At 39.6% G+C, this 20,992-nt stretch overlaps 1 protein-coding gene across 1 annotated transcript in view; it reads left to right on the forward strand.

Annotated features, from left to right (window-relative positions):
- The first annotated feature begins 538 nt into the window (after positions 1-538).
- LOC117248704 (VPS10 domain-containing receptor SorCS1-like) overlaps positions 539-20,992 on the forward strand; it is a 70,826-nt gene continuing 50,372 nt past the window's right edge. Inside the window, exon 1 of the mRNA XM_033613924.2 lies at positions 539-1,445. Within this exon, the coding sequence (XP_033469815.2) occupies positions 744-1,445 (702 nt within the window). The 5' untranslated portion in view covers positions 539-743. The remainder of the gene's footprint in view (positions 1,446-20,992) is intronic.

Genomic DNA, 20,992 nt, shown 5'->3' on the forward strand with positions numbered 1-20,992 from the left:
AAAAGTTGGGGGATATGCATTTTCTCCACTCAGCTGTGTTGGATGGATAATACAGGATTGCAATCTAAGTGAAACAATTTCCAAGCCATTTTGCAGACGGGCCACAACAGAGTCATTACCTGCATGGCATAATTGACAGTGAACACAGGCAATCCTGTTAATTGATTACCTAGGCCTTTGCTAATGGAAAATGCAAAGCCTCATTGTATATTGCATAGAGCCCCCTGTCAGGAACATTTCCGTACAAAGACTACCAGAGGCACATCCAATAATGTTTCCAGACTTTTCCCCGTGGGACCCCAGCATCTGAATACCTTTCAGATTGTTTTAATCCAATGCATAATTAGCCTATCTATAAGATGACTATCCAGGCACATGTTTCACAGTAGTATCTGGCACACTGCTGATCAAAAACAGAATAAAAACCCCTCAAGGGACCACGTGTCTCTACAGAAATATAACTTAATTAAGAGGACGCCCAGTTCATGTTTTTGCTTTTTTTTCATCCAGGTTGAGATGAGGATGCGGGGGTATGGGCCCCTCTCCCCTCTCGTCCAGGATTCAGCCTCCAGCTCCTCCTCTGATGCATCGTTTGCATCAGTACTTGGGAACACTTGTCCGCGCGCTGCTGCACCTCCCCACAGTACATTCACGGACTCCACTTTACCAGGTGATGACAGACAGACGCACAAGAGTAACAATGATATGTTTTTAACACGGCCCGAAGTCGGAATTAACGTAGAATGGAGACGCGCCTCGGTCACTGCCTTTTTATCATTTTCTCTGAGTGGATTTGGCTCTTCACCCTAACTTCCATCCTGGGCGGAACAAAAGCGGAGCTGAGGTGCATTCCCTCGTGCCAGCTGCCGCTAATTACAGCATTTCCCCGGGAACTCTCGGAGCTGGATTTGACTCATTTTGGCGAGGCATCAGCTGAAGAATTTGTTGGATTAACGGAGGGGTCACCGGGCGCAGAACCCACCGCCGGCGGGGATGAGAAGCACAACATTGCGGGATTACGCAGAGAAAGTTCGCCTGAAGTGCAGCCACGGTTAGGGGGGAATAACACAAGTTGTGTCCAGAACGGTCAGCAAAAACTTTCCCACCCTGAAGTGTTTCCTGAAAGTGCTTCACCCGAGGCTGCTGCGTCTCCCAGCGGGTGTAACGCAACCGAAAATACCCCCGGTGATGGCAAAAACGACAGTTTTTATGCTGAAAATGGGGCTCAGGTTGATGTGACAGTAAACGAGGATGTGGCCAGTTGGAGACGAACGCGGAGTGCGAGGAGCGCAGAGACTTGGTCCGGATTCAGACCTGAGGAGGACGGTGAGGACGCTTCGTTTGCGGACCAGGAGGAGTTTGAGCTCACAAGTTCGACATTTGCACTCACCGGGGACACGGCTCATAACCAGGCGATGGTGCACTGGTCCGGACAGAACAGCAGCGTGAGTAGTTGATGTGCTCCAGATTTACGCACGGACCTCTTTTGACGCAGTGTGGTCACTCAGTGTTGACTCACACATCTTGCGTGGTAATTTGAGTAATTTGGAGCAGTTAGTTTTGACTGAGTGCACGAGACGTGATGGAGATTAAATGTGTGGCTGCTGAGAGGCTGCAGAGCTTCAGGGAATCAGTGTTGCCTTGCTTCATCCTCTGTCTCTATCATGCACACACACACACACACACACACGCACACACAACATCTATGCTATTGTGCATTGATAAGCAGACTTTGCAGGTAGGCTGAAGTTTTAAAAAAATGCGTAAAAATAATATAACTTTAATGTTCTGCATAGCATCATGCTCTTTATCTGTCAGTTGCCTATATGCATATTATATTCCATGTCTATATGAGACCAGTTAACCTTTCTGTGCACCTGTCTTCTTGCTCCAAAACAGAGAGAATGATGCTACTCAAGGTTACGCCTCACTGAACTCAGCTGAAGGCTCAAAGTGAAAGTCATTACGCAATGATTACGAAATGATCATAATAATATTAATAATATAACTTCTTATGTAACACTTTTCACACAAAGACTATACCATGAGCTTTGCAATACAAGAATTTGGCGCAAAATGTACAGAAAGCATTGCAGTAGGCTGATGTTATAAAATATTAAATATAGGCACACATAGAGCGATAAGTTAAAAGCTAACAGGAATAGATGTGTTTTAACCTCTTGCTAACCCAGTTTGGGAACATCCAATTTTCTTATATCTGTAGTTCTGAGCATCTAACAACCCACAGAGGAGGATGTGAGTGAATCCAAAGGCACTCAAAACAACAGGGAGTCTTCGATGTAAGCCATTTAGAGCTTTACTGTATATACAAGCAAAGAGACTTTCAAATAAGCGCAAAAAGCCATGTACAGTTCAGCCAAAAAAACCACACTCACACGCTCTCTGTTTCTTGTTTTGATCAGGAGTCAAGAGACACAGTTTGAATTATTTGTAGTCCCTAAATAGACTTTTCAGCAAGCCCAGTGAAATGTGTTGTAGTCTAGCCCTGCTTGAGATGTAAGCATGAATTAGCTTTTTGACATCTTGCTGGCTTAAATTGCACCCTGGCAATATTTCAGAGATGAAAGAAGCTGATTTGGAGGTGTGATTTAATGCTGAGTGCAAAGTCGAACACACTATCAAAGAGGGCTGAGGCTTGATCTGGGGAGCCACAGATCCAAGATTCTTGGATGGTGCATCTCTTTTGGCCTCGGGGCTTAGCAAAAATATTTATGTCTTGCTTGTCTTTCATATAATTTGAGTAATTGTGTGTCATCTGCCGAGCAGTGGAAAATTGACACAATGACATCATCCAAGCAGCACGTAGACCGATAACAGCATGAGATCAAGTCCCAGTCATGTATTAATGATTTAAAACACCTTCAGCAAGACCATCCCATTTCATAAGGGGGGTTATAACAATGCTGCAGTCAAATGCATCTTAAGCAGCCAACCAGAGCAGACCCTAAAATCCTTTGAAACATTAAATATTTGTACAAATTTGACTCTTAGTTGGTAAAACAGAAGCAAATAAATACTTAAAATGTGCCAAAATAAACCCCAACAGCTTGGGGAGTTATGTTTTTAAAACGAATGCCTCTTTAAAGGAGTAGTTTCATATCATGGGAAATACACTTATTTACTTTCTTGCCTCTCATAAATAGTAAATATGTGTATGAAGCTACATGCAGCAGTTGATTAGCTTAGCTTAGCATTAACACTTGGTGCATGGGGGATTTGGCTAACCTTGGTTTGTCCAAAGGAAACAAAATTTGCCCATTGGTACCTTGAAATTGTACAAATTAACATTTTAAATTTTGTTTAACAAAAGCAGCATTGGTGGTGGTTTATTTCTTGACTTTTTTAGCTGTTTCCACCTGTTTACATTTATCATGCTAAGCTATAAGCTAATCACCCACTAGCTTTAGCTTCATATGTAACATACAGACATGAGAGTGGTATCGATATTCTCATATGCCTCTCGGCAACACAGCAAATTAGTGTATTACGCAAAATGTCAAACTATTCCTTTTAATTGAAACAATTTACCTTCAATTAAAAAAACAATATATATATTTTTGTAAATCTTTATTGACATCAACAGTCAAATATACAACATATGTGCTTAGATCAATAGCATAAATACAAGCTTAAGTGTTTACACAATGAGTGCTACGAAAATGGGAAATGTGATCAATTAAATTTAATAATATACTTGAATAAGAAGGGAAAAACAAAAGTTAAATTATTCTTTGAGGAAGAGTTTATTACACAATTTAACAGTTTAATTTATTTGATTTCAACGCAGGCTGCTCTTTGAATATGCAAAGAAACCCAAAGAAAGTGGGAACAATCTTACTTACTCTGCATCTACGTATGTAAGATTTACCATACATTATTAAAACATTTATCATGAGCTTATCGTAACATTTATCGTGCTCAAAAGTTACAGTGACATCCTTACAGTCAATTACTTAATTTTATACAATATATAGTCCCTCAAAGGAGACCTGATTATTTGCAAAGGGTACTCCGGCTTCCTCCCACAGTCCAAAGACATGCAGCTTAATTGGTGACTCTAAATTGTCCGTAGGTGTGAATGGTTGTCTGTCTCTATGTGTCAGCCCTGTGATAGTCTAGCTACCTGTCCAGGGTGTACCCTGCCTCTAGCCCAATGTCAGCTGGGATAGGCTCCAGCCCCCCTGCGACCCCTAACAGGATAAGCAGTTTCAGAAAATGAATGAGTGTTTGCAATGGTAAAATAAACGTGTTAAAGATTCTGGTTGATCATTGCAAAAATGACACTTGTATTCAGTGTCTAACAATTTGGAGAAATAAAAATTTCGTAGGATTTATATTGTGTAAAACTTTTATGTACTTTTTATTGGTGATAAAGAATTTATGTGGTAAAAGCCACATCCTCTGCCAATCAATACCTGTAAAAATGTTGTTCCAAAAAGCTTTTCCTCGAAGAGTAAAAAACAAAGTATTGGATCAAAGGAGTTGTGTTACCCTGGGACACTGTGTAAGGTTCAGTAAGTCATAAAGTCCAAAGTATTATCACATATTTGGAAAAATTGTTTTTAATTAGCAACATTATCGTCAGGATTTGGCATCATCTTTTTCACACTTACATGATGAACTTTCAAGTCCTGCCTTGAGAATTTTTCCCCCCGATGACACAGAGTCTCATCCCGCCTACTGACAATGCAATGTGTGTGTGTTCCCACTTCTGCAACGTGCCACACCCTCTCTCTGTGTGTAGGTGTAGGCCAGGTGGTCACCAAGGAAACACACAGATTTTCCAGCTGGTGCAAAAATCTATTTAAAGTAGTAATCTGTTTCAAAAGTGGCCAATTTCCCTTTTCCAAGATAAACGTCTTTGTTTAACTTGTGAACAGTTACAGTTCAGTCATAATGGCTGCAATTAGCTTCCCTGGCTGTATGAGAAGATTTGAAAGAGGCTTAGCAGCCAGTCACACATCAATAGGCAACCTTATCTTACAGGCCAAATAAGAAGAGGGAGACAATTTGTAAAATGTTTAAGTAGATGCATTGGCCAACAAATTCAAAGAAAGAAGAAAGGGTTTATGGGCTGCTGAATGCTTGCACTGTTCATGTTCGTACTATCTCCTCTGGCTTGATAACATGACTCAGTTTGTGTGGGAAAGTGCTGCTGTGGTTCCACACTTCAGGCATTTCTCACATGTTGACTTCATGAAATCAAGTTTTCACACTAAAAAAAGCAGACATTTGTTAGTTATCTATATACTGCAGCCTACTATGATGTGTTTGTTGCAAATTCTGAAATCTGATAATTGGTTTAGTTGTGGATCTACAGAACATCAGCCAATTTGTGCATACTGTGAGGCACATTGTCTGAGCTTGCTACTGACTTTGATATTTGGTTTTCCTGTCCAATTCCAGATTTTATTTTGCCAGTCATTTGCTGCTGAAGCCTAGTTGTTGGATGTTACTGTTCTTTTATCATTTGTCCAATTATCACGATGTGAAAACTAAGCTGCAGTGTCATTTTAGCTTTTCAATCAACATGAAAACCAAAGAAATATAAAAGAGTGCCCAATCTGTTGCTACCACATTGATTCCTGTGGTTACTGTCCGTCAGTAGCCCGAGTTTGTGCTTCTTGTATATGTGTAAACATTTGGGTCACAGAAGTGACCATAAGTTGACCTGTGGTATTTGAAAAACCCAGAAGCTCAAATAAAATCACTGACCTCCTCTCTGATGATAAACAGAATCCTCAAAGACTCCTCTAACTATCTACATGAAAAATATATTCCAATGGCAAAATGATTTTTAGTGTTTCGCAAGTTGCACCTCTTTTACAAATCAAAACAAAGATGGCAGCCCCCTGGCTACCTAGATAGAAAAACAGGCCTGTATGGATGCTAATACATGAGCAGCACAACCTGGGCCAAGTCAACCTGTTCTTACTCTGAAGTCGTCGAAATCTGGCTCTTGGGCAGTGACTTGTGGTGTCAGACACTGACGAAAAAGCTGTCCTTTAACATCAGCATGATACATGCCGTTATACTTTAATGGTGCTTGGCGTTGTGGGGGAAATTTGGCTGGACAAGAATGAAAGTTAAGACAATAAAGGTCTGGTGGGAGTGGTGGTAGATGGGTCCAACAAATACTAACTTTCACCCAGGAGAGCAGTGTTCACATCCAGTGTGATTCTAAAGCAGTACCATGTTCTTTTTTCCTAAACCTAACCACGTGCTTTTGTTGCCTAAACCCAACCATGTGCGTCAGTTGTTGGAGATAAAATAAGTCAATTTGCGTTGTTGTACTGATGTAGTGAGTTTATTTTGAAAGGGACTATAAGTAGATGTTAAATTTCCTGTGAAAACACAAGTGTATCCTGAAAGAGGACAGAGCATGTAACAGGTAAGACTTGACATGTCATCCTAGAACGTCAACAACCAACGCACCCTTGAACCTTGAACCTTGAACCTTGAACGTCGTATCTGGATGTGCAAAGTCCATGAACCAAACTTTGATATGTGATGAGGTTGGAGTGAGAATGTGTTGGCCAGGTCCATCACATGTAACATTTAAATGCCAAAAGTCCTCTCACTAGGGCGGGCAATATCGAGAAAATCAAATATCACAATTTGTCTTTTTTTTTCTTTTTATGTAACCAAATACCTCTATTGATATTGAGATGATATTGTAGGGTTGACATTTGAAGCCTTCACAAAGTATGAATACAATGAGATTTTTGATAAATAATCATTAGTAATGTGGATATAATGACTAAGTGGGTGAAGGCAAATAAAAGAACAGTCTGGTAAGTTCAGAGAATTACATCACTGCACTGTAATGCAGCCTTTCAAACTGGGAAGAGACAACTCTAATGATATTACAGTACGGTATCCAAAATCTAAGCTAATATTTTGTCTCATATCACTTTATTAATATAATATCGATACTGAATTTAAAGATTTAAACTGCATAAATTAACCAGCGTGCTTTAAAGATTTGATTACAGTGAAAGAATTTGTAATTAAAAATATATGATATTTTGATAAACTAAGCCTACAGCATTACCGAGATGAGATGTTTTTACTTTATTCAAAGCTGTCATGTAGCATCCTTGCTGCCATGAATGGTTTAACTACAGGAGGCAGGACAGTTGATAAATAATTTCAATCGACTTGTGTTGCAGAGGATGTTAATCAAAGATCCACTGGGCTTTTATTAGAAGCCAGTCAAGAGCACAGCATGTTTTTACCACAGGAAATGTAAGAGCCTAAATGTCTGAAGGTTATTTAGTGCACAGCAAGGCATATTTAATTTTGTTGGGTTTTATAACTGCAACAGGCTGTGCCTTGTACTTCGTCAGTGGGCGTTCATAGAAACTGTCTGCTGGCCCACTCTTTGCTTGTTTGCCCTATCTATAGATTACACTAGGCTATTGTTATATTCTCAAATGCAAAATTGACTGAACTAGCGTGCCGTGCTGATGAATGAATAATCATGATACCAAGCCATCTATGAAGTAATGTAAAGAAGCATTTTGGATTTTTGGATAAAGCATAGGTGGAAAAACTGAAGCTAAAGTGAGGATGTATTCTGACTTTCTAAAATACAACTGCCTCAAGAGTGGGCAGAGAGTGACTGTATGATTTCATTTATATTGTGTATTGTATTCATTTTGCTGATGTGTTAAATGAATTTACATTGTTTTAAATGCGTGTTTTCTAGGGCTGCGCCTTGAAAGTCAGAGCTTTGAATTGTCAGTCAGAGACCCCTCAATCGACAAGTCACTTCAAGTAGAGCAGCTTCAGTCAGTGTGCTGTGCAGTGTACAGTGGACATTTTATTCCCCAGACTAAGCTGCAGAGTGCGCGTTCTTAACATTCACGCCACTCTTTGGTAGACAGCTGCAGATGTGATGGCACAGAGGAGGAGAAACTTTGCACCGTAAGGCTCCGAAATAACAATAACTTCTTTCCTCTGCTTAGAGGTGGTGAATTTACAGCTTACAGGTACTTAATACGAACCAGTCTTAGGCTTTGTTTGTCGGCAAAGAAGGCACATTTCCAATACCTTGTTAGCGCCATTAGCTTGTTTACTATATTACATCAATGCAGCTGTCACACTGAATGTTCCGCTGAGCCCGTTCAAACTTTGAAACTTTCTCTGGAAAAATGTAATCGTCCAATATCCATATTGAATGGCCAAATTTGATTAACATAACATAATTCTGAGTTAGGCACAGCCCTGGTGTTTACTCTCACTACGTTCGTCACTAAGTTCACACTATATGGATCAATGGACCAGTCATGACGTGGATGATCTCACTGAACGTTTACACAGAACCCCAAGTTGACATTGACATTTCCGATAAAGTTAGTTAAACAAGAAGGCCAGAAGACATTCCGCCGATTGTCTAACAGCCAGATCGTTCATTGTTGATAGTTCAGGTAAATAATCAGGCGTTGTGACCCCCTTCAAACACAACATCTAACAGCAATTATTCTGAATTTTTGGGTTAAATCTCATATAAACAAAACAGTGCATAGACTGTATAAAAATATTGGTTGTAGCCACTGTGACAACATCCACTGGTTTATGGACTCCCATTTTGGAGCCACGAGTTTGGCATATTGGTCTTCACCATCTTGTTTTTTTGGAGCCAGATCTGACCATATTTTGATCTGACTCATAGACTGTGGAGACACCTTGCAGACAGCATGTCACACAAATTGGCCATGCCCTTGATTATGCTTAACTTTAAACCTCATTAAAATGAAAATAGGTGAGTTATATAAAAGTTCACCCCCCATGCCGTTGTCATGAACAGGGAGATTAGCTTGTGATACCAAGGAGGCAGTGCAAATAAGCAGAACATTTTTAATTCCACAACATGTTTTAGGATTAGGCTACGTGGGTTGCGTTTAAATTTGCATGAGTGACGTTAGGTTGAATTTATTTGAACTTTTAAACAAGTCATATCCCTGGTTAGCATGTTCGACTTTTTATTCAGGTGCTGTAGCTTCTTCTCACAGTCCAAACACATGCAGGTAAGCTGAATCAGAAAGTCTAAATTGCCTGCAGGTGTGAAAGTATTTGTCATTCTGTGTTAGCCCTGTGAGACCGTCAAACCGTCCTGGGTGTTGTCCAGTGCATGCTGGGATAGGCCCCAGCCCCTCGCGACCTTGAACACATCTGTCCTATTTTGTTTTTTCCCTATCCAGCTGTTTTAAATGCCACACGTATAATGGTAATCACTTAAAATTCTCCACAGAAGAGATACAGGCAGCACGCTGTATTATTTATTAGACATCACAGGTGATAGATACTTAACCAAATGAAAAGGTACTTGTGTCCTAATTGTGTTCAGAAGCATGAAGTCGTCAGAGTCTGAAGTGGACACTATCTTCCTCTCCTTTTTCTTCTTCTTCTGCATCTTAGGCCATGACGACGACGTTCCCTACAGAATTCAGGTCATTTCTTTGAGTTTTTGTCCTCGAATAATCAAGTTGTTGATGTAGAGACTGTGTCTACTTCTCACTGGCCTTGATCTTCACCATGCTCTTCAGTATTCACTGTGACTTTTTATGAAGGACTCTCCATTCTCGTCGTGATGGGGCTTTATAATTTTTTTATACCTTGAGTTGAATGGCCGCACCTGTGTACTCAAAACCTGTGTCTGGAGCATATGTTGTGTTTCTCCATCTTTGGCAAAGGGCTTTCTTCTCTCAGAAATAAATACATTTTTTTAAGCAACCTTGAGGAGCAGCTTGAAGTGTTTCCTCCATCTTATAGTCATTGAATGTTTTGCCCTACTCACAGGTACTCAAGTCCATGTTTTGTAGTAATTTCAGCTCCTCCATTTTCTAGAGGGCCTCCTTCTCCTCCTCCTCCTCCTCCTCCTCCTCACAGCCCTTGTTTGCTTGATAGGCTGGTGCGGAGCTTCTCCTCATCTGCCTCTTCATATTGGCACCAGGCCAGGTACGCGGTTTCATCCAAACTCCTGGTTGCTTCTGTGACTCACTGACTGAACGATGGATAAAACATTGACTTCAGTGGATTTCTCTAGTTTCACTTTGAGATTTTACTCAAATTCCTTGAGTGAAAAAACAACATCTCTGAGCATTACTGGAGTCTGTTATCTTTCATGTTCCTGTGCTGGGTCTTTCTGTCTGTTAGCCTTGTACTGTGAGATGAGCAAGCTGTCAGTCCTGTCCATTCAGTGCAATTATCTATTGTATTCTGCTAAAATGATTCAGTTTTATTTAATCATTAATCACCACAGTGCTGTGGAGAGTCAGGAAGCTGCCGTACCTCAACTACACATCAGAAAAAAAATCAATGGAAGATTACACTTTGGTGTTACTAAAACTAAATCCACATTAATATGTTTTTGTTTTGAAATGCATTTATTTTGCTACGTTTGTGCCTCATGTCCACACTACATCGACATTTCTGAACCTCTTGAAGGCCTCTGAGAACGCTGCCAACCCTGTTCTAGTTTAAAAACCTTGACCTTTGAAAATGATGATGCAGACTCTGATGTTTTCTTTCCAATTGTGTCTTATCATTCATGACAAGGGGTGGGGAAAAAATCGATACTGCATAGTGTTATGATATTTCACGTGGCAATATTGTATCGCTACACGGACACCAAGTATCACTTTTTTATTAGTCTTTTTGAATTATTGATATTGCAAATGCAACTTTAACTTTTGGTAGCGTACTAGAATAATAAAATCAATTGATTTTTTTAGTTTACTAGATACATTTTGCTGCCATAAAAATGATTGAAGTGAGCTGAACAGACTAAAAATCTCTGTTATCGGAAAAATCAAAGACAAAGCTTTCCTTTGGGGACATAATTTGCAGTTGAAAGAAAGTAAAAATCACAATATATTTTATTACAACACTCAGCATATTGCAAAACATTTAAAATGGCAATAATAATTTATCGTGACTTAAGTATCGTGATAATATTGTATCATGGGGCCTTTGGAGATTCCCACCAATGTTCATAACCTGTCAAGCCCAAACATTATAGCTTAGTGATTTTGACCTTCTTGTGTGGGTAAAGTTACTCCTTTCCCACCGCCATGGCTTCCTTCAGCGATGGATAATGCTCCCAGCTCCCAGTACTGCTCTGATACGTCACCGTATTTTCTTTGCAATGACTCCTAATCTATGTTTTCTGCTGCCTTGGCTGCCTCACCTCATTGTTGGTCCAAGAAAAGAAATGTCAGATGTTACTTTTCCTCCGTAAAATTTTCTGTAGCTAAGCAACCGACCACAGAGTAGAAAATTTGCTTCGTGTTTGCACCTGCACGGGCATGACCAGTGTACCTGAGAGGTCATGTGGTGTGAATTTTTTTCATTTGTATTCGTTTAGATAGAGATTATTTTTGGAACAGTGCTTTAATGTTTACATGTATGGACAATGAAAACTTATTGGTGTGGCTGTAGCCTTAGACAAATGTTACTGCTGTAATCATCCAGACACACTTAAGTTTGCAAGGCATAAAGGCGTAAAGAATCAGTTAAAGATCAAACAGAACAAGGGTTATTTCAGGATGGAGGAAAATTTGATTCTAGCTCTTTATGAGATGTTAATTACAGGGATTTACCTCGAGTCTGTCAACGCAACTGCACAAAAGCAACAAGAGTGCAACTGAAATTACTGTATCCAATATGTTCTGCAGTCACTGTGCATCATGGCTTAAAGGATATCTGAATCTCTTCAGTCAGAACAATCAGTGGGAAGTTTCCTTTCTGTAACATAACACAAAAGATTAATTTAAAGCAAAGTGAATTTTGACTCGCTGCATCTGATAAAGACAAAAATCTTGCCAGTGTGCATTATATTCAAACCACGTTAATATCAATTTGAATTTGTAGGAATTAAAAACGTAGAAAATGTTTGTATTCCAGCATTATTAAGGATGCAGATAGGTACAGCAAATTAAAAAGTAAAATATAGTTAACAGCCTGAAACACACAAACACATCTCCTGGCCGCAAAGAAATGTAATTATTCTGGGGAGCCTCGCTTTGCTGCTTGCTGCTTGTTGTGTTTTCAGTATAAATTTACCCAAAATATTCAGCAGCAGTGTGGAAACACAACCAATTTGTTGTTATTTTGAGTGCGAAGCTGGCCAAGATAACCCTTAAAGTATAATGTGTCTCACATTATAAAAATATTAAACAGAGGATATGGTTAAATATGTGCAGGAGAAAGTAGGTTTGAACAAAAATACAACATATTGAGCAAAACTTGTGTTAATAGGAAATACAAAACAAGCCAGAGACAAAAAGTGGTATTGCTTGGAAAGAAAGCAAAAAACATTTCTTTAAAAAGATTTGAAAGCCCCTTTCAGTGGAGTCATTGAGTGAAGAAAATGAACAGAGATGTGCACAGGTCAGACAGCCGTAAGTGTTCCTGAGTCAGCCATGGGAATGCAGACAGTAGGCCTTATCAATAATCATAAATATCTCTTTAGAAGAAGCAAAATAATTTGTTTTGTTTTCATTTGTAAAAATGTTTTGCACCCAAATACACCAGAGCTAAATTTGAATCAGTTATGATAATTGAATTTGATTGGCAGCCCTTTGGTTTCTCTTTGAGGTAGTAATAAGATTATAACCGTGTTTGCTCAATTACCACCCCAATTTGTCAAAATTGAAACCTGCAGGACATCTAATTTGGCTGACGCTGGGGCCATTTTGTCAGTAATCACACCTGCTCAGCCCTGGCTCTCTATGTTGTACCTTAGGGGGAGGAACGGGAGATTTAATATGATCAATGGTGAAACTGAATTTAGTCTTTAACACCTTTTCACCGTTTTTATCTCGCCTACCTCCCCCACAGTGATTCTATGTCCTCAGCATACCATCACAAACAGCCCCGCTCTGGACACTGTGATGCATGTAGCTTCCTGCATATGGCATGTTGACATGCTCAGACAACCCTGTGGCCACTGCTGTCAGTAGGACCCCCACCAGCTCCCCTCTCCCCTGGGTGGCTGTGATGGACAGGCTGTGGAGGGGGGGGGGGGGGGGGGGACTTGCTTTAGCATTGTTTGAGGGAGTGAACATCACACATCCTGCTAAAGCAACATAAATAAATTCATGAAATACATATTGATAAGAATTGTAACACCACGACACAACGGCAGACAAATACATTTTTTTTTCTTACAAATTCCTGGATGTGGCATTGCCTACATTGCATGGATAAACAGAGGGGCTTTTTTTTTTTTTTTTTAAAGCTCAGCACTGCACAGAAACTACTGGCAGACTGAGTTCAGCTCTGCCAAGCCACCAAGCCTTCCTGTGGTGAGGATCTCTAACGCCTTGAAATCCTGCAGAGTGTGTCTTTTATCGGCAAGCTGTGTTCACCCCCTCTGGGTTTCCTTTCTTCTCCACTGCGTGCTGTCTAATAGAGCAGAGATTCCACAGAAATCAGCCAAAGATTTGATCCACCAGGATAAAGTTAATTTGGCTGGAACAATGCATAATGAGGTCTTACCTTTTGTTTTTTTCTAATTTTTATTTATTTGGTTGCAGACACATCTTTGTGTTTACACTTCTTTGTGCAAACCTAAATCAAACCACTGCTGTGCAGGATCATGTTTTTGTTGTATGTGCATATGTATGTGTGTACTGCTGTATCTCTTAAAATGTATTTTCAGATAAGGCTGGGCGATATGGAAAAAATCAAATATGATATTTTTTAATGAGCTACTTCTATAGTGTCCTGTACTGGTCTAATCATGTTAAGACCTGCTCCCAAACTGGAACCACAATGTCCAATACCGCTCTGCCCCATCACGCACACATATGATCAGTTAATTCTGCAACCTCACCCAACCTGCCAACACAAGAGCCTTGGCCTGACCCGAAACCGCAAATCATATAATAACCATGCCTAGTTCAAATAATCAGTGAGGCATAACATTTAATGTGATCACTTTGGGACATTTCATCAATGTGAAACTAAGATTAAATATTTTAAAATGAAGGTAATTCATGACTTAAGTGAATATTTCTCCTTACTCCTGTAATATTGAGCAGCACATCTCCACACTTAACGTGCCTGTTAGTAACGCACCTGATTGAAGCTGCTCTCATATTCAAGCTGGCGCTGAAGACACAAAGTCAGCAGTCAGAGAATTCAAATGTGAAAACATTAAATCATCATCACTCTCATTTGATTTTTATACATTTATCATCCAACACCCCCCCCATCCACAACCTGCATGTTCTTTTTCCCACCCATAACTGAACCTGGAAATAAATTAAGACCAAATACCAACCATGAATCACCGTCTTTGCGAGTCACCCTCCAGTTACCTCCGTGTACCCAACCCAATGCAGGACTCCGTTGTGGGTGGACTATCTGTGCTTCCGTAAAATATACACATTTATATATATTAAATATACGCATTTTTGTTAAATAAACATCAATTACTGCAGCTTCCTAATAAGTTCAAATATAGCTGCCCACAGACGCCATGATGAACTCACTGTTTGATGACCCTGGTGCTTCAGTTGGTTTTAGATTTGACTGATTTTCAGGATATGTGGAGAGTTGCAAGATGACGCTAATTGGTTGTCTTGGCTGTTGCATTAAAAAAATGAAAACAAAATCCCAGAACAAACATTCCCCAAATAAACAGGCCGTTACAAAAACAAGGTTTAGATCAACAGCATGTTAAATGACTTCATCATACAATAAAAACTAATATTAACCAAGACTGTGGCATCTTCCATGCTCCACATTTGCTTCAGCCCACCTGCCTGTAATTAAAGGTTCCCGAGATGCCAGGTCAAGTGGCGCATTAGAGTGACTCAATAAATAATAGGACACTAGGACTTGCTAGAAATGGCTCTGACATCAATGATATGGATATAATGACTAAGTGGGTAAAGGCAAAGGATAAAACAGCAAAAAACAGTCTCAGAAAGTTCAGAAAATGTCATCACTTTACTTTGATGCAGCCTTTAAACCAGGAAAAAAACACTACAATGGTATTATATCCAAAATCTAAGACGATATCTGGTGCCATCATGGTATTGATATAATCTCAATACACTGTGCAGCTCTGTTTCAAAGGCCTCAGCTTGTTGGTGTGTTTTAAATTTAAACCAATTTAGTCAGTGTCTCCATCTATGAATCAGAAACACTCGTTGGTGGTTGTTGTTGTTGTTGTTGTTGTTGTTGTCGTAAATATTCTGTTTTTGGCCGTTGCTCAGTCGCCACCTCATTTCGTGTTTTGTCACTCTTTCATTTTACAGTGGCCACCTGCATTACTCATTTCTACAGTATGAGTAACACCATCTGGCTGCTGTAAGAAAAGCCTCACACTCAAAACCCTAACTTTGATTTACTCACTGAAGTTTCCTCCTCGGATTTATAGTGATGCAAAAACAGGAGGTTTCAAACACCATCGGTGAGCCTATAAGGAGACATATGGGTTAGAGAGAAATCCATCCCCTGCATATTTATCTAATCAGCTGTTTTACCTTATTTATGTCAGAGAAAATGTAGTTTATTAAAGAGTCCAGGGAGCTTTTAGTTTGTCAACATGCAACTAATCTTCCCCCGTCGCACTCAGCACTTTAAAACGGAGTGCTGAAGAGTTAAAAGTAGTTTGGAAAAAAAAACACATCCTCACACAGTGGGCGCAACTTTTTGGTTGGGTTGAAAAACCGTAGCCTCTTGCTCTCTAATCTTGCCTGCATTGATCAGACCCCCTCCTTGTGCACGCTGAAGCTTCCAAGCTCAGCAGGCCGCCGTACTCTAGCTGCTGAACTAGCCTTGACTTTCATTTATGGTGGAGAAGCAAATGATGCGAGAGCAGAAGCCCGAAGGAAAGCCGTTTCAGATGACTTGTCAACCAAGCTGCTACTTCCACACGGGGCTGTTGTCTCGACATGACGAGTCCAATAAAGTCAGTCTGTTGTGTTTGAAAGCCGTGGCTGTAACATGGAGTATCTGTTCTCTGTCCATCTAAAAAGCTGGTTATTTGATGTTCACAGATCAATGGCATTACTGTCTGCCAAGGTAACAGTGTGTTGCCATCAGTCACATTGTAGCTGGACTTCATTACTTCTAGAATGACATGTTTTTAAAACAAAGTCAAATTAAAACCCTAAAACTGCTTAAAGCAATAACCGAAGAACATTTATTCACTGCGATTTAACCCCTCCTTGTTTTGTATTCTAGGCTTTATTAGGACACCAATAGTTTTTTTTTGTGCGGAGTGATATCGTGAAGTCGCTTTATAATTCATGATTGCGGTGACCTGCTATCCATGTGAGAGCCAACAGCTCTGACTTCAAACAACCTAGCTTCAGCACAACATCTGGTCTACGAGGAAATGTTGCCTTTGTTAATGAAGTGATATAAATTGATGTGGCAGACAAAAGCCTCTGTACATTACGTGTCTCACTGAGGTGGTATTGAAGTATACGAGGATGTGCTTCCCTGCAGGCTTTTGTTGCTGCGGAGTGAGTCGCAAGGCCATAAACAATGTAATAGAAATAGACAATTCTTTCTTTATTAAAGGTGTTAAATGATGCTGTTTAATGTGGTGGTTTTATCAAGTGAAGTTTCATATTTTATGCTATACCGTCCCCTGGGGTCTTTGAACTAAGCTGTTTTTTTCTATTCCTTGAAAGGTGTTAGTTGTCACACTGTTAACACTTCTGTGGTGTTAATATCTGGTAGGCAGGTGTTCTCATCCTTCTTCTTTCAATTAATTTGTCTTAGCAGTGACATTTATTGTCATCAGTTGTCACTAATTTGAATATCATCATTACAAAAAATCTTCTTTGTCCTGTTGAAAATGTGAAATTTACATGTTTATTGTTAAAGATGCTATAATGAATTACATTTATATCAACAATGGAGCACATTTTGCAGTTCCTCTCAAGTGTGCGGAGAGTTTGGCATCTCTAAACTCTTATCTTAAAGGAACTGAATTTATTTATTTAAAATTAGGGCCTTAAATTGGTATTTAAACTTTCTTTTTTAAAGTAATTTACCAAATGCCTCTCGCATTAATGTTATGAAGATTAGGATAGCGAAACTAGCAACACTCATATTTTGTTCTGGTTGGGATGCTCAGAGCTGAAAATCCATCCATTGCTAACCAGCTGTCACTGTACCCTGACGATCAGGCCCCCAGGCCGTGCACCAGGCTTTGAAACAAGTTTTTGTAGTGGCCACACAATGGAATTACGACTTCAGAGACCATCCTGTGATGCCATTGGGCCAAAAAGACTTTCTCCCATAGACTTACATTGTGAAAGAGACGTCTGTCTATCAGAATTTCATCCACTCAGTCTGATAACATTTTGGAAAGTCCAGAACAGCTGCACGATTAAATAAATGTATTCCCATTCAATTTGCTAGACTGAAAGTAGCCGGCTCAGCTGGCTGGAGTCTCTGGTTTGCCTGCTTCATGGGTCCAATGATGCGGAAGCAGCACAGATCATCTGGGTATAATTTTATATGTGGCAGTTGAACTTTTTTGACCTCATGTGCCACTGAGCAACCTTCATAGGGATAAACGGAGTCCTGCCTCCAACGCTGTATTCAGTTCTCTCTCTTATACATTCATGGATGACATGAGGAAATAACAATTAAGCTTTTTTTTTTTTTTGTGAAAGGTTTTTCAGACTCGGCATAATGGGAATCAGAGCAGTGGAATTGTATCGTGATAATGTAATCGCGTCGCTTCTGGTCAGTCCCACCCCTAACCATATGGAATTGATGTAGGTTTATGTTTAGGTTAGGTTAGGTTCTTTAATGTCCCCATGGGGATAATTGTTTTCACACATCATCAGTCAGGCTGGTTTCAGGGCAGCATACACAACATAACACTGACTGACTGTGTGCCGTTGCAGCAGAGCATGCGCCAGAAAATAGTCAGGTCAGGTTTTGTATTTTCTTCAGGTTTGTTTGGAAAGTCTAAAAAAGGTCTTAACCCTAACTTAATTCTGAAGCTGTACTTACCCTGAACTTATTGTTTTACAGCCTGCAACTTACGTTTTAGATGCCGCTAAGAGTTAAGTGGGAAAATGTCTTATGTTTATTGGGTGGGCTGACCCTTTAAAGCAGCATCAGAAAGTACCACCAAAAGAAGAACATTTAAACATTTCATTTTTCATCGCTTATTCCTCCTCACGATGGAAAGCCGTGCTGGAGCCTGGCCCATAATGCATCGGGCAATAGGCAGGAAAACTCCCCAGACACGCAACCAGTTTTTGATATGTCATATTTGTCTTTTTTATTAATATTCCAGTCAGTAACTCCTGTAACAATTGCTTTTATGGAATCATCCATCTGTTTAATTGCTGTGGCTAAATGTGATGACAGTTTTATTGATGAGGCAACTTAATTCCAACAGCTGATAAGGCTGGATCAACGGGTCGGTGAGAGTGGGAATGAATCGTAATGTGTACTCTGTTGCTCCTTTCATTTGTCTCAGGTGTTCATCCTTCAATAACAGAATCCCCCCCCCCCTTCTGCTTTCTTGATACCTCACCCCCTGTCTTCATTCAACACCTTCATTTCTCAACAGTAATCTCTTCACCCTAAGCCCTTTAAGTCGCCATTAAGCCTTTATTCATTCTTACATAATGATCAAATTCATCCCAGTCCATTTACCTCCAAGGTTTAAGATTTACAAAGGATTAGAGGTTGAAAAATCAATTTGCTTGCTCTTGGATGTCAAGTAATCCAGTTTGGAGATATGTTGGTGCCACTGCAGTCTAATGGGCTGTGCACTACATGGTAGCTGGCATCAAATGTGACACCTTTGTTGAAATTCAAAGGGAAAGATATGCTAATAGGCCCATATATGCCGTTAAATTCAGAGGGTAAGTCCTGCCATTATCCGCTGTATGGTGTAATCATTGAAAGAAGTAGCCTTCGTCCAGTGATTTCAAATAGCTATTTAATGGCTTATGTGACATGCTGAACTTCAAACACCTGTTTCACACAGAAATATCTACAAAGTGAATATTGTATCACTGTATTGATGCGCTAACTGCAGCCAGGGGGCTTCACCTTTCACTTTCAACATCCCTCAGAGCACAGAAAACTTTTCCAGCCGGCAAACTTGGACGCAAATTAAATCTGACTGTAATCCTGGATCCTTCCCAAGCAAATGCATAAAGTTAATTGCCATACAGAATGGGGGATATATTTTGTCCTAATTTTCAGACTGCTGCAGGTTGTTTTATTGCGTATGACAGTGTCCATGAGGGTATGACTTTTGGAAGGTATAAAGGCCATTTTATTGGAAGACCATAAATCTCCGCAACCCATGCTGGATACCTGGTACCACAGTTATAACAAGCTGCATGGATTATCTCCGAACTGGCTCGCACATAAGGGATTTCATGCATTCAGCACAAAGTAAAGCAGAGTCAGAGTTTTCTTAGTCAGCTTGTTCACTTACAGGGCAAATAATTAGGAAATAAAGCAAAACTGTGAGGTTTAAATTCATTGCATTAACGGCAGGAGCTTCCTTATGAGGTTGTGGTACATGATTTAACATTAACAACTGAGATATCCTGCAGGTAAAGACACATATGTTTATGTTAGAAAACAAATGAGCATAATTGTTAGAAAATAGAGAACCTTATCTGTTTATTATAACTTCTTATCTGTAAGGTGTGTTTTTATCACTGTAAATAGAATATTTTTGGGTTTGGGGATTTTATTCCAACAAAACAAGACATTTAAAGGTGTCTTTTAGGCTCTGGGAAACTGAAAATCTAACATAATACCAGGACTTTCTGTAAGCACTAGCAAAAAAGAGAGGATTACTTATTAGATCTCATTGGTGATTCTGTTTATTGGTACAATAATTAGCTATAAATTAAGAGAATCAGATAATGAGTAGCCTATATTTAGGATGGAGTGCTTGAAAAAGAGTGTTTTGTTTGCATAAATCAGAGTTACTGTTATTGTGTTTTGTGGTGTTGCACCAGTAAAGTATATCGACAGTTGGTAGTGACTAATTTAGCTTTAAAAGATAGGGATAGTATTGTTTTTAAATTGATTTTGCAGCCAAATCCTGGAGTCGACTGCACATAAGGGACCCTGAAGTGTCTTGTGTGCACGTGTGTGTCTGTCACAGTGAGTTTCAAAAGGCTTTTAATTAGCACAGATGAGGATGATTGACTCGTTTGATATGAGCGAAAGCCTAATAAATGACTGCTATTTGGAATTTCCACAAACTGCGCCGGCAAGGTTTTAAAAAGTTCAAAATTTATTGTTTGCATGATGGAGTTCTTACTTGTTACAGGGAATGTTACCCCAAACACTCATAACACGCGATAATTAGAGGATAGCTATGAAAAGATGCCCAGAGAGGCTTCCCCAGGGAGCGATATGATTTGCTGATTTTACGATTGCACAGTGCAGGCAGGGCACTGCGTGAACGATTAATTTGTGTAAAGGGTGAAGGGCACAGTGAGAACAACTGTTTTTGTGTAAAGGACTGTTGAGATTTTGCAAAACGCCACTGAGGAAAAAGACGATTCTTTTGTTAGGAAGTTATTATAATTATTGCAGTTTTGTCCCTCGTATTAATGCCTCACTGAGAAATAGGGAAATTACAAGTTAAATGTATGTAAACACAACTTCATGCATCAGTAATTACATTCATATGCAAACACGCAAGCTTTGATTTCGCCAGTTAGTTTCTCTTCAAATGAAACCGAGGCAAAATAGTCCACAGTGAGACATTTATTAATATCTGGGGTCATTTATAAGACATCTGTAAATCTACTTTATATATTAAGTAAAGGCCTGTCTATTGTGAACCATATACAACACTTTATGATCCTCTTCAGAAAAGATGCCAGTGATATTTACGAGGTCTGTCTCTCTGAGCCTGGAATAAATTGTATTATTTATTCATTTAGTCATAGTTTACCAGTTGCTCGTAGCCTACTGGGTCTTAAAACCATTA

This window comes from Epinephelus lanceolatus, chromosome 17 (assembly GCF_041903045.1).
Source record: "Epinephelus lanceolatus isolate andai-2023 chromosome 17, ASM4190304v1, whole genome shotgun sequence".
NCBI lineage: Eukaryota > Metazoa > Chordata > Actinopteri > Perciformes > Serranidae > Epinephelus > Epinephelus lanceolatus.